The sequence below is a fragment of the Maylandia zebra genome, linkage group LG8, assembly GCF_041146795.1.
Source record: "Maylandia zebra isolate NMK-2024a linkage group LG8, Mzebra_GT3a, whole genome shotgun sequence".
Classification (NCBI taxonomy): domain Eukaryota; kingdom Metazoa; phylum Chordata; class Actinopteri; order Cichliformes; family Cichlidae; genus Maylandia; species Maylandia zebra.
In genome coordinates, this window is record NC_135174.1 from 29,822,966 (window position 1) to 29,837,995 (window position 15,030).

Below are 15,030 nucleotides of genomic sequence, written 5' to 3' on the forward strand. Positions count from 1 at the left end.
TGGCCCGGGCATTTTGACTAGAGACCGGCCGCCATTATAGGAAAAATCATAAAGCCTTTGAATGAAAATAAACACTGTTGTGACAGTGATGTTCACTGTTCTGATGGTATATATGCATCAATCTATCAATCGTTTGTTGTAAGATTCAGATAATTATTTTTTTAAAAGCTAGACATTTTAAATGAGAATAAGAAAGAAAAGTATTTCTTTGTGCCCCCCTTTCCCTGTTAATGCCCTACATGCCCCCCTGGCAACACTTTGCTAGACCCGCCCCTGCACAGTTACCAGCTGTCAGCTACTTAGAAAAGGATCCTGGTGTTATTTGTCTCTCAGAAACAGTTCATAACTTCAACTCATCCATGTGACCTAAAAGGTAAACCTGTTTCTCCATCACCTGTTCAGCTCTGATGATCCAGTAAGGACATCTCCTGGTTTCATCTTCATGTTTCCCTCTCACCAGATAACCAAACCATATCATGACCAGCAGCTTTACAGCTGTGGCTCCAGCAAACATCAGCTGATACTAGAAATTAATATGAAATAAATTCTAACAACAGCTGATCAAGCTTAAACGTGCTGCTGTTGTTTAGCGCGACATCCGCTGGTTTCTTCTTTCTTGCGCAAAGTGGGAGATAAACAAACGAGAGAAAAGCCGATCAGCTGATCATTGATCAGTTTCATGATTGAAGTAGAAAGAGGAGAGAGAGGGGGAGAGAGAAGAAGAGGCAGCTGTGCAGCAAAGACAGAATAACTCCAGCTTTGTGTCTTTTTCATTGTAGCTGAATTACGGGACAAACTGTTCCTTTTCACCTCAATAAGAAACGCGTAATATTTTCTCTGAATACCAGACGGGACGGCTGGCAACTCTAATAACTTATGAACAAAATAAAGTTCAACATCAGTAACATCATAGCACCACCCAGCTGTATAGAAACTCCGTCATGCTAGCTAGCACGCAGTAGGAAAAAGTCAGCACAACGAAAATAAACTCCACCTACACTTGGTTCATATCTGACCCAGAGAGACTGCAGGTCATAACTTCTTACCTGAAGTTCAGTTCACACTTGGACCGGCGGCCGCCTCGGGTCTCTTTTCCTTCTGCGTCCCTTTTCCCTCCTCCACCTGCTGCCTCCACCACTTGCTAATGTTACTGAATCTGTGGAAGCTCCGCGATGCCACCACACGAAGTAACGAATAACGAGCCTATCTAAATCCCAGTAACGACTAACGCGTTCCTGATTTTGGCATAATAACTAGTTACCGTGCTCGTTACCACAATAATAACGTAGTTACTGTAACGCGTTACTTAATAACGCGTTAGTCCCAACACTGCTCAATACCTACTGCACATTCCACTTTGTATTATCTCTGTCCTGTCTTTGTTTATCGCACAGTTAATATTATATAGTTACCATTATAGTATTGTATAGAATTGTATAGTTAGTAATTAGTACCTTTTTATCCCTTAATTTTACCGAAATTTAGCATGTTATTTATTTCTAATTCCTAGTTTTATATCTCTTGGAGATATATCCTTTATATATTTATAAATACACCATGGGGGGCTTAGGGTGAAACAGCATTTTGGTACACTGTACACTGTGTATACTACTATATTGACAATAAAGCTCTTGAATCTTGAATCTTGTGTTCAATTTCCCCATCAGGCCTGGGCTCTTTCTGTGTGGAGTTTGCATGTTCTCCCCATGTTTGTGTGGGTTCCCTCCGGGTACACCGGCTTCAATGTTGAAAATGGACAGGACAGGGACATAAATCAGGACAGGGGAGAGGCATATGACAGTGTCCAGTAAGTTCAGGTTCACGACTCCAGGAGCTTAAATGGTTCAACTAAATCCAGGAGCTGAGTGGCTGTGGAAGATAATGGTAAAGATGGATGACTGCTCTGTCATTCTCTAATAAAACAAGACAAATATTCTGTGATTAAATGATTCAACTTTTGTATTCATACAGTAACACAAACATGACCTGAAAAACAGAAAAGTGAAGTTATAGTTGCTACAGACTGAGGGGCATGATTTTTCTCAGACCCACAGATGACAGTCTGTACAATCAGCATCCTCAGCGCCGTTGTATTTTTTGTTTGCAGTCTTACCTTTAAAACACAAAACAACCAGACGACTGCATCGGTTCATGGTTGCCTTGGTAACACCAGAGAGGAGTCACAGTACAAACAGTGGAAACGTCCAGATCAGCCACTGATGAATTTTTAATGAATTTAGGCTAAAACATGTCTGAAAAATCAATAATCATCAATAACAACAATAATGTTACAGAACAATGGTTACCATGGGGACCCAGGCACAGGAGTTGAGGCGACAGGGCGCTTGTCTTTCCTTCTTCCTTCTCTTATGTCCTCCTCCTCTTCATCATCATCCTCTTCTTTGTGTACAGACACACTGACACACTGCAGCAGACACACACACACAACAATGTTATTGCTCTACAAGCATCAAAGTATAGATAAAAAAATGGGGCTTTTGTTTGTAGTTTTTGGCTTTACACAGTAATCTAAGGCTATATTTGAATTCTGTTTTCATATTCTTTACTTTCAGACTCCCAAAAGTTTGATTCTGTTCATCTGGACGTTTTCAGCGGGAGAAATGTTTCATCACTCATCCACTCTCGGCTGACTGCAAGTTTCCAACCTTATAAACAGGACATTTGCACAATGACTGAAACTGTCCCACTGGTGAACAACGGGCTGGAAGGTCAGTTCCTTGATACGTAACACGCAAATTGCCATGACCATTGATCATCATCAACAACAACAACAAAACCAACAAACACTTAAGGTACTGTTTATAAGGTTGGAAGGAGTCACGTGGATGAGTGACGAAACGTTTCTCCCACTGAAAATGCCACGTCCAGATGAACAGAATCAACTTACCTGGATGATTGAGCATGCATCAAGACGTTACTTTCAGACTAGAGATGCAACGATACCAATTTTTACAAACCGATACGATACCGATACTTGGATCTGAGTACTTGCCAATACAGAGTACAAAAACCGATACTTCTACCACACACACACACACACACACACACACACACACACACACACAAATGCAATGAATTGAAAGACAGGTTTTATTTTATTCTCTGCCGATAAAAAATAAAATCTTAATAAAAATGACCACAAAAAAATTTCAAGTGAAAAATAAGCACTTCTGTTAAATTATTGCAGAGTGTCCATATTGTAAACAAACAAACAAACAAAATAACGAAAGTATTTGGCACTGACGAACTCCCCATCTGCCCGTGGATCATCAGTCCACTGTGACGCTAAACCGAGGACTGACATCGCGCACACACTGCTGTCTTTACCTCTTCAGAAAGTTTTGGCACCATTATCTCCCTGATGTGTGGGCGGCTGGGAATTTCATATCGCGGCTCAAGTGTGCTGAGAAGAATCCTATGTTTTCCACGACTGGCATTGGCTGGTCATCCAGAGCGATAAAATGAGTCAGAGCCTCTGTTGTTTTAACTGCCCGTGGATTTTCTCTTGACATTTTTCATCACTTTTCCAAAACCTGAGTTAAAGTTGGCTGTTCCGGTCCACACTGCTGACATTTTGTTTTTAGTCTAACTACAGAAGCCTCCAGTTTCTCTTTTTTTATCTGGAGCCGCCAGTCTGACTCGCCTAACCCTGTGCCTGTTTAGCGCGAGATGTCCCCCTAGTGGCCAATCTAAAGAACTACAACAGAAATGACATGCCACCATCTGATTAATGAAATAAGTTAGTATCGGTTCATGGTATCGGTTAACTTTTACGAGTATGAGTACACACACATTTTACAGTATTGGTCCCGATACCCGATACCAGTATCGGTATCGGTGCATCCCTATTTCAGACTGTTTCAGACTGCAAAAAAGAAAAAAAAAGAAAAACATCTATAACCCTCATCAAATGAACATTAGTCATTCATTTGATGTCCCTCCTGTGACCAGTTCCAGAGTGATTGAGTAAAGTTACTGGCAGATGCTAGAATGAAATTGACCTCAAGGAGATACTGTATATGGTGCTGCACAAAAAAACGCCTTGCAGTTGCTTTGGTTGCTAGCATGTTGATGTGGTTGTTAGTAGTTTGTAGGATGCTGTTTTATCTGTGAACACTGAAACTATTCCCTAAGTGGTAATGACACTGCAGAAAGTGTAACACAAACTGAAAATAGAGAAGGTTCTCTCTTTTCTACTTTGCATCGTCCTATCTCATGCTTCATTAGAGCTCCTCCTAAAGTAAATGGTGAATGTTTGCAGACAAGTGCATCTCTTCTAGACAAGCTATGGGCTAAAGTAAATGATCAAAGCGATTTTAAGGAGGTTTTTGGTGGAGCTTTCTCTTTAAGACCCATTTAACCTAACAACTTCCAAAAACCACTCACCAACCAGTCTAGGAATATACATATTTCCTTTGAGACCTACAGTTGCCAGGGGGTTGCCTACTGGGTTTCAGGTTTGTGTGACTGTGGCCAGCTTTGTGTGACTCAGTATCCTGATTGATGTTGAACCCAGATAATGGAAAGATGCCCATTTCAGGTGATTTTGTGTTAAACAGCTGTGTCTTTACAGAAAGAAAGGTTGTAATTTTGCTAGAATTATCTGAGTTTTATTTTGATTTAAATGGATCCTCACCTGTCTGTCTTCTGGTTTCTTTGTCCTCAGCAGTAATGCTCCTTGATAGGAAAGCTTTCCTCCACCCGTTCCTCGTTTCCCTGACAAACAAAACAAATAAAACTTATTGCCCATACAGGATACCTGGATCTGAACTGGGCAGCACAGACTTTCTCCAACAGGTGAACTCATTGAAGAACTGCAAGGAAAACAGTCAAACAAGCCAAGTGGCTCTCCTTTGACCCTTGAACTCTAATTTATCTGCTCAGTAACAACTCTCTTCCTAGTTTGACTGTGAGAGTAAAAATGTAACAAGCTAAAAATATGTGACAGATGAACAGAATTCCTAAGGCTCAATGTTTGATACTCTGTGAGAAGATGAAACATTGTGACAACAGAAACATGGGTCATGGGAGCGTGATGTCAGAAACGATCAGTGACAGGATGATGAAGTCAGATCTGTTTTGCTCTGCAGACTAACCTAATCCTGACCAAACCTACTCACACCCTAACTTTTACTGCTCAAGAGTTGAAACACGGTGAACTAAAGGGTTAACTTCTGATTTGATTCAAGAAGGAGTTCTACTCTAAAATCATTGATTTCCACTTTTTAAAGAATTCTTATAGATTCATGACTTCATGCTCCTTTACCTCTGTCAGACAGCAGGTGAAGTTTAAACGCAAATGATCAGTATGTTTGATGGCTTCTTTCTACCTGCTTTGCTATTTATTTATTTTTAACATCCTTCAGCTTTAAGTGCCTTAAGATGGCTGTTGTTGTGAACTGGTGCTGTATAAACAAAAACCTAATGATCATGAAGGTCATTTTACATTTTACACAGCTCCATCTGTACTCCAATGGGATCTGCCTTGAGGTGTAGACAGGAAAGAAGTAGGGCAGATTTTTCTGATCAATCATTCAGAGGGAAACAGACAAGGGATGCTACCAACATGAACTTGCTGTGCAATAGAGTCAGGACCCTCAGAGGTACATTAGGCTATTTGCTCTCTGGATAATTTAACCCAGGGTCCCCCAACCCTTTTTGTGCCATGGACATGACTTAATAAATGATCAAATTGATTGATTGATTGATTTACTCTGCCTTATAGAAAAGTTGGGACCAACATAACATTTACATTTACAGTAATTGATTACACAGCAGTGGATAGTAGACTTTATCACAGTAGATGTCTTTCTGAAAGCGCTGTAACTAAATTTAAGAATATAATCCACCCACTGTTATCACCTTCAATGCCTCAAAACTACACCCTTTTTGCCTCCTACCTCAAAGCACACTGTACGCTGTTGATCTAACATGCTGCACAATAATATTCAATATTTTATGTTTACTGCTATATACACATAGAGTACCACGATGGTGTTGTGTTTATTATATTGCTTTTTATTAGTTTTTGTTTGCTTGTTTTCTCTTTTTTTTTCTCTTAACAGGTGATCCAGGTGATATACATTTTTTGCCCCCCCCCTTCTTTGCCCTTCATCACTATTCCTCTGTTGTTTCCCTCCCTCCCCCCGGTGATGTCTGTCCCGTCTGTAACAACTGAAAATAAAATAAAATAAATAAATAATAACAACAAAGGTCAATCAAATGGACCAATACGGCAAGGCAGGGAAGGTCCACTTGGTAAAGTAATTCCATTGGGCTTCTCTCTTTGCCTTCAGACAATAATTCTGATGGCAAAAGAACCAAACGGGACAGGCGGCCAAAGAAAAATAAAAATAAAAGATGTATAACCCTTCCAGCTGAGGTACCTGAACTGCATATCAGTGTGGTATGAATGGCAGTTTTACAAAGTATTAATTTCTCGCTGAGTATCTGTGGCATCTTCTCTTTAAGTTTCCAACAAATGCCTAATTTCCATTACAACATGCACCATCCCTCTCTCACTGAAGCAGGCAGCAGATAGCCTTGTCAGTCCCAGGACTCAAATGTAAGACAGGGTAGCTAGTGCCGTCTAAGAGCTTTGGATCATCAAGCTCAACATCTGGCTAAAGCTCTCAACCTGGCCTTCAACATATCTATGTATCTGTGCCAAAAACACAGACAGAAACAGGAGTGAATTATTGTGTATGATGGACACGAGATATTTATGGCCATCATTTACTTTATACAGCACATCATAATCAACAGTGAAATATTCATTTGCCACATGGTTGATTTCGTCCGCGTAAACAAAGATTTCAGTGTTTCAATCTGCTCTCGTGGCTCAAAGGCATTTCATACACACAGTGTGCTTCTGTTTATGGCTGACACACACATTTACACAAACAACAGATGAACAGAGACATACTGAGAGACACGCTGTCTTACTGTGTCTGTAGTTTGTCAGCAAAGTGAATCTGGAAGAAAATTGTGAAGAAAAAAAAGGCTGAACTTCTTTGATCACCTGAAAGAGAAGAGATGTGATTAGCACAGCTTGAATGGACAGAAAGACAAACTGATGGACAGATCAGCTGGAGACTCACCTGGAGAGGTAACACAGGACACTTTTCAGTGCAGAGCTGAAAGGGACGAACAGGTCCAGAAACACACTGCTGAAAGACCGTGAGAGAGATGGGTTCTGACCACAACACCTGTTCACCTGTCTCACATCAGCCACTCAGCACCAGGAACAGCAATTCCTCCAAACTCCAGGTAGGTGAAACTGCTGCTCATCTCGTATAAGGTCACCCTGACTCCCGTTCAACACATTCAAGACATCTCTAACCAGGACATCTTGCTCTTATCTGGCTCCTCTTACTCTAACACCAGCCATCAGGCTGAGAGGTAACTTGGGGGTTGTAATTTAAGTTTATAATTCAGTTCAGGGTTTATCTATCTAGCTAGAAGCACATCTGCATCAAAAAGTGTTCATTGTGTTGATCACTTTGTAACATTGATGTGATAAATACTCACCTGAATGGGTGGTGTTGGTCTACTTTCACAGCTTATCATTGGCCGGAGCCATGTCACTCTTCGATGCTGATTGGGTAGAATGAGATGCCACGCCTCCTTGCGTCTCTGCTTGTGAAGGCCGGTCCATTCACAGTACATTACATCTACAACACAACACAGATCGTTTCAGTGAGTCCTTGATATTCAGCACTGTGGCACAGTGGATAGCACTGTTGCCTCACAGAAAGAAGGTCCTGAGTCAGTCCACCATCAGGTTGGGGTCTTTCTGGGTTGAGTTTGCATGTTCGCCCCATGTTTGTGTGGGTTCTCTCCGGGTACTCTGGGAGGGAGGATAGGTTAATTGGAAACTCTAAATTGCCCATAGGTGCAAATGGTTGTCTGTGTCTATGTGTTAGCCCTGCGACAGACTGGCGACCTGTCCAGGGTGTGCCCTGCCCCTCGCTCTAAGACAGCTGGGATAGATCCAGCCCCCCCACGCCCTGAAAAGGATAAACTGAAGAGAATAGATGGTTGATATCTGTCATGGTCTCCGCTCCTCGTCAGCTGACAGCCGTCAGGTGCTTTGTTTTTGTTTACCTTTCTCTCTCACCTGTGCTCTCCCTTTCTCTCTCGCCCTCTCCCATTCTCTTTCTCCTGCCGGGGCGGAGCTCAGTATGGGCTCCTGCCCCTGGCCTACGCACCTGGAGGTGATCAGCACATCTGTCGCTGATCATGAAAGATTGGAACCCTTCTTAAGAGGGCGAGTCTGCTCTACTCGTCGCTGGATCGTTGAGCCATCAGCGTCAGTCGTCCTGTATTTTGTAAAGTCAGTTTGTGAGCATGTCTAAACCAGGAGACTAATGTTTTTTTTCTGCCTGTGCATAGATTGCCTCTGGACTTATTCTTCCCCTGTGCCTGGCGACTGAACGGGAGCAAGAGAGATAGAGGAAAGGAGAGGAGATGTGCTAGGACTGAATGGAAACCTTCCCTTCCTGGACTCCTGCCTCTTTCACTCCTGGACCCTGGAACCCCGGCCCCTTTTTTCCGTTGACACCATTATGTGTATATATGAATTCCACTGTAGGAAACACTGTAAATAAATGCACCTTTTGAAGACACAAGTGGTCTGCGCGTGAGTCCGATCTACGAAACTTGACAATATCCTTATTAAGGATGTAGATGACGGTTCTGCTGTTTTATGACTTCACAGCGATGCTTGTGAAGGTGGTTTAAACTGGTTCCAGGCTGGTTTAACTGAGGTTTCAGCTGAGGAGAATGTGAGGTGACTGAAATCTTTACATCATTTGATTATCTCTTATCTCTCCCGAGGTATTCACAGGACAGAGAGCTTATATAACTACCTAAACCCACTTTTTCGGTGCACTGGAGTAGTTTTTCCTCTGAGCTGCTAACCTTATTAGATGTTTTTTTATTTACTTGTACACACACACACACACACATATATATATATATATATATATATATATATATATATATATATATATATATATACACATACATATACAGGGAGTGCAGAATTATTAGGCAAGTTGTATTTTTGAGGAATAATTTTATTATTGAACAACAACCATGTTCTCAATGAACCCAAAAAACTCATTAATATCAAAGCTGAATGTTTTTGGAAGTAGTTTTTAGTTTGTTGTTAGCTTTACGGGGCGATCGTGGCTCAAGAGTTGGGAGTTCGCCTTGTAATTGGAAGGTTGCCGGTTCGAGCCCCGGCTCGGACAGTCTCGGTCGTTGTGTCCTTGGGCAAGACACTTCACCCGTTGCCTACTGGTGGTGGTCAGAGGGCCCGGTGGCGCCAGTGTCCGGCAGCCTCGCCTCTGTCAGTGCGCCCTAGGGTGGCTGTGGCTACAATGTAGCTGCCATCACCAGTGTGTGAATGTGTGGATGACTGGATATGTAAAGCGCTTTGGGGTCCTTAGGGACTAGTAAAGCGCTATATAAATACAGGCCATTTACCATTTGGCTATTTTAGGGGGATATCTGTGTGTGCAGGTGATTATTACTGTGCATAATTATATGGGCGGTCAATCCTTCAAGCTCGGGTCCTCTACCAGAGGCCTGGGAGCTTGAGGGTCCTGCGCAGTATCTTAGCTGTTCCCAGGACTGCGCTCTTCTGGACAGAGATCTCCGATGTTATTCCCGGGATCTGCTGGAGCCACTCGCCTAGCTTGGGAGTCACCGCACCTAGTGCTCCGATTACCACGGGAACCACCGTTACCTTCACCCTCCACATCCTCTCGAGCTCTTCTCTGAGCCCTTGGTATTTCTCCAGCTTCTCGTGTTCCTTCTTCCTGATGTTGCTGTCATTCGGAACCGCTACATCGATCACTACGGCCGTCTTCTTCTGTTTGTCTACCACCACTATGTCCTGTTGCTGTCTTTCAGTCCAGCTTTGTCCAGCCACTGGTAGGATTTCTGGATATCAGCCACCTCCTCTATCTGCCGGTGGTACATACCGGTGTAACCCAGAGTAATTTCCTGCACTTATTTCCTGCCATTGAACGCATCACAAATGCATGACTCCAACCACATGACTTTGCTCAGCCAATCGAATGGCATGTAGGTCATAGTAAGCCTGTCTCGGCTTCCTCCCGTGAGATGCGTGGAGGCAAGCCAGGTGACAGAGCTGTTGCAGATGCTGATTACTGTGAGCCAGAGCCATAATGTTGTTGTGCACTGAACAGAACGGAATTGGCCAGGTGAACCTTTTTTGGGTATGGGAAAGGATGGCGAGCCAATGAACGGCTAGGAGCAGGACTCATTCTGCATTGAAGCTTCCACTGGACTGGTAGGAAGCTATCAAAGGCGACGCTCTGTCCCGTAATTTCCGAATACACTGATTTCCACAATCATACACACCAGTTCCCCCGTTTATGGACAATAGCGCTTGGACATCTCTCATGGATATTCAGATAAAACTCATGGACTTCAGTGTGGATCAGTGTTTTCGATGTTAACATGTGTTATTTATGGGGAACTTTTTTTGAGAATCTATATTGCTTGGTATAAGCCAGAAGAATTTGCTTAGTTGTTTTTGTGCACCCCCACTGGGTTTTTCTATTAATTAAATAGCTACAGCAGGAATGATTATTTAAGCTTTCATTTTCTTTTCTTAATTTTCTTTGCTTTCGGTTAAATACATGGTACCTGCAAAAGCATTTTGTGTTGTGTGTATTTAATTACTGCCCATCAGCTCCAGTAGCATTCCTAAATCTTCTGATTAATAATAATCACACTCAATCCCTAGCCTGTATTAACTCATTAGCGCTACATCAGTGTTACATTTCTTGGCGAGCCAGCCAGGAGCTGATTTGGTTAGTAATTAATGTATATTCAAACTCACCAATTCATTTTTCCCCATAATGGAAGTTTTTGAGACACTTGCCATTAAGATCCCAAATGCGGTTTTAGTTGACGGAGTAACTGAGCACTCAGTTAATGAAGTTGTACTTTTCCTTGAACAGTATGGTGACATAGCTCGCAAGGTTACTATAGATTCACCAGAATCTGAATTTAATGACATGCTTGTCGCTGAGTACGCTTCGGGTTTATCTTTAACGCGGTTGTCTCAGTTGCTACCGCACACATCTATGTCAGATTCAGGTGACAAACTCCATATTGAAAGTCTATCTGAAGTTTATGCATCAAGAGTTAGTGGTTCCAGGACAAATACTTACTTGGCAGACTTAAAAAGAATAGCCAAATTATCTGGGAGGGATTATGCAGAAGTCCTCAGTGAGGGGATGACCCAGATACGCCGGTCCCTTGCAGAGCTCAACCCAGAGACTCCAGTGGTTGCAAAACCAGAACTAGAAGATTCAAACCCTCCCGATTCAGTCTTTCCTTCTTCACTACCAGCCCCTCTTCCATCTAAGTCCCCTTCTGTTGCCAGTAGTGCTGAAGTGCACGGCGGAGAGAGGCATTCTGCCTCCATTCCAGCGGCTGATCTCAACCCTCCTGAAGTACAACGCTATGTTGTGGAACACGTTGTTCGGAGTGGGGACAGCTCGCTGCATGCATTCCATCGACTGAGAGCGTTTTCTGGTAAAGTGCCCAGGCCAATCCAAGAGACAGATTATGATATATGGCGGTCAGGGGTCGAATTAGCCCTGAAAGATCCATCTATATCTGATCTGCAGCGCACCAGACTGATTCGTGACAGTCTACTGCCTCCTGCCTGTAATATGGTAAAACATCTCAGCCTTGACACACCACCAGAGGTCTATATGAAACAACTTGACTCAGCCTATGGCACTGTGCAAGATGGAGATGAGTTATACGCCAAGTTCATGGACACCTTCCAGGACAGCGGAGAAAAGCCTTCGGCCTATTTGCAACGTCTGCAGGTGGTATTACAGCATGCAGCAAAAAGAGGGGGTGTTTTAGAGAAAGACATAGACAACCGACTGTTGAATCAATTCTGCAGGGGATGTTGGGATAACAATTTAATATCGGAACTCCAACTTAAGCAAAAGAAGCACAACCCCCCCAAATTTACTGAGCTTCTATTACTCCTTCGAACTGAAGAGGACAGAGAGGCAGCAAAGACATTAAGGATGAAACAGCATTTGGGACCGACAAAACAGAAAGCCACCACTAATGCCCAGTTTGCCAATACTGGAGAAGAAACTAACCTCTGTGCTGCACTAACCACTCTGACTAAACGGCTCTCACAACAGATGGCAGCTATACAACAGCAGCTTTCAGCTTTGACAGCACAGCAGTGTAATGTCAAACCACCGGTTGCTGCCTGCCCAGCTCCAAAGCTCTATGGGCCAAAGAAGGTTGGTAAGAATCCAAAACCTAGCGTCTCCAGCCCTAAACCAGGGTTTTGCTTCCGCTGTGGAGAAGATGGTCACATTAAGCCACAATGTGAAAATGCACCCAATTCAGCATTGGTAAGTGCCAAGCGGAAGCAATTTGACAGCAAACAAAAGTGGCAGAAGCAAAAGTCCTCTGCTTCTGAGGATTTAAACTAGTTCCAGTTCCTGTTGAGGGGCAAACAGGAGCTGAGCTGGACCAACCTTGTCCCGCTGAGAACAAAAAGCATGCCAAGTGTGCAAAGTCGCAGACAAAGATCCACACTAGATTACCACCAGGATTAGTTGGATCCAGATGTACAGCAGAAGTCAACATTGCAGGTTGCAACTGCCCGTGTCTACTGGATACTGGTTCCCAGGTTACCACAATTCCAGTTTCATTCTATAATGAGCATCTCTCCGATCAGCCAGTCCACCCATTGAATGAGCTTCTTCATGTGGAGGGGGCTGCTGGTCAATGTGTTCCATACCTTGGGTATGTTGAGGTTGCCATGACATTTCCAAAAGACTTTCTTGGGAGTGACTTCCCAGTTCAAACGCTTGCACTTGTTGTTCCTGATGTGAGACCTGATTATCCAACCTCAGTACTTGTTGGCATGAATACACTTGAAATTCTTTATGAACAATTCTCTTCTAGTAACTGTTCATCATTCCAGCCTACCTCTTACGGGTACAGAGCAGTTCTGCAAACTCTCCAAGTGACATACCAACAGAATTGGATTGATCATCTTGGTGTTGTGACGACCCTTAGTAAATCTCCTGTGCTAATTCCAGCTGGCTGCACAGTTGTGGTCGAGGGTTCTGCCAAGCTTCTCAGCCCAGCTAGTCAATGTGTTGTCATTCAGCACCCGGGTTCAGGCCTGCCGGGTGGTTTGTGTGTCAGTAATTGTCTAGTCGCTCTTAAAGGTGGTACACATACTCAGGTTCCAGTTGTTGTGTCAAACAGAACAGAGCAAGACATCTACATACCAGCTTTGAGTGTCATTGCAGAGCTGGGAGCCTATGACTGCATAGTCTCTGAGCACAGTGTGACCAACCCCCCAGATCGGGAGATGGTGTCAACACCACTCACTTTCAAATTTGGCGAGTCACCAATACCAGCAGAATGGAGAGAACGGATCACAACAAAACTAAATGCCATGTCTGAAGTTTTTTCACATCATGACTTGGATTTTGGTTGCACTAAGGAAGTGAAGCATCACATCAAGCTCCATGACAATACCCCTTTTAAACACAAAGCAAGACCTATTCATCCCCAGGACATAGAAGCTGTTCGTAAACATCTTCGAGAGCTTCTAGATGCTGGTGTTATCAGGGAGTCGGAGTCATCATTTTCATCACCAATAGTGGTTGTCAAGAAGAAAAATGGAGACATTCGACTATGTATTGACTACCGCAAACTCAACCTGCAAACGATTAAGGATGTGTACGCATTGCCCAACTTGGAGGAATCGTTTACAGCACTCACTGGATCGAAATGGTTCTCTGTGCTTGATCTCAAATCTGGTTATTATCAGATAGAGATGGATGAAGCTGATAAAGCCAAAACCGCTTTTGTAACGCCAATTGGGTTTTGGGAGTTCAACCGAATGCCTCAAGGAGTTACTAATGCACCTTCAACGTTCCAAAGACTCATGGAGAGGTGCATGGGAGACTTGCACTTGAAAGAGGTCCTCGTGTTTTTGGATGATTTGATCATATTCTCCAACACTCTTGAGGAGCACGAAGACCGTTTGCTGAGGGTGTTGAATCGCTTGAGAGAATTTGGGTTAAAACTTTCTCCAGAAAAATGCAAATTCTTTCAGACATCCGTCCGATACTTGGGCCACATTGTTTCAGAAAATGGTGTTGAGACAGACCCAGAAAAGGTTGCCACCTTGAAATCCTGGCCAATTCCAACCAACCTGAAGACCTTGAAATCTTTTCTGGGATTCGCTGGCTACTATAGGCGTTTTATTAAGGGATATGCCATGATTGCCAAGCCACTCAACAACCTCACACGTGGATATCCATCCACACACAAAAGCTCCAAAAATGAGACTTCTAAGAGCTCACAGTTTGATCCCAAGCACTCCTTTGGTTCCAGGTGGAGTCCTGAATGTCAGTTGGCTTTTGATACCCTCATTGACAAACTTACCACTGCACCAGTTCTAGGTTTTGCTGATCCGGCACTGCCTTACATTCTCCACACAGATGCCAGCACCAACGGATTGGGCGCTGCCCTTTACCAAGAGCAAGAGGGGAGACTTAGGGTGATAGCCTATGCTAGTAGGGGGTTGTCATCCAGTGAAAGTCGTTACCCAGCTCACAAGCTTGAATTCTTGGCACTGAAGTGGAGCGTGACAGAAAAATTTCATGATTACTTGTACGGAGCAAGCTTTACAGTGGTCACGGATAACAACCCACTTACCTATATCTTGACATCAGCAAAGTTGGATGCTACCGGCCATCGTTGGCTGGCTGCTCTTTCTACATTCTCGTTCAAGATACAGTATCGAGCAGGCAAGCAAAACCTGGATGCAGATGCACTTTCCCGTCTGCCCCATGATGGTACTTCCTCTGGGGAACCTGCTCAAAAAGATGAGGAGCTAATTAATCAGTTTACTCAACAACATCTCTCAAGCAGCAGTGATGGTGAAATATCAGCTGAAGT

The 15,030-nt window shown here is 43.4% G+C and overlaps 1 protein-coding gene across 5 annotated transcripts in view; it reads right to left on the bottom strand.

Annotated features, from left to right (window-relative positions):
* The window catches only part of tcerg1l (transcription elongation regulator 1 like), an 89,614-nt gene that overhangs the window by 17,952 nt on the left and 56,632 nt on the right, over positions 1 to 15,030 (bottom strand). For 3 of the 5 annotated variants that reach the window (XM_076887783.1, XM_076887784.1, XM_076887782.1), the window contains exons 6-10: positions 7,552 to 7,694; positions 7,122 to 7,190; positions 6,967 to 7,042; positions 4,658 to 4,737; positions 2,307 to 2,425 (exon numbers count right to left, since the gene is read on the bottom strand). In XM_076887783.1, the coding sequence (XP_076743898.1) occupies positions 2,307 to 2,425; positions 4,658 to 4,737; positions 6,967 to 7,042; positions 7,122 to 7,190; positions 7,552 to 7,694 (487 nt within the window). The remainder of the gene's footprint in view (positions 1 to 2,306; positions 2,426 to 4,657; positions 4,738 to 6,966; positions 7,043 to 7,121; positions 7,191 to 7,551; positions 7,695 to 15,030) is intronic. The other 2 variants (XM_076887786.1, XM_076887785.1) reach the window with 2 other exon arrangements.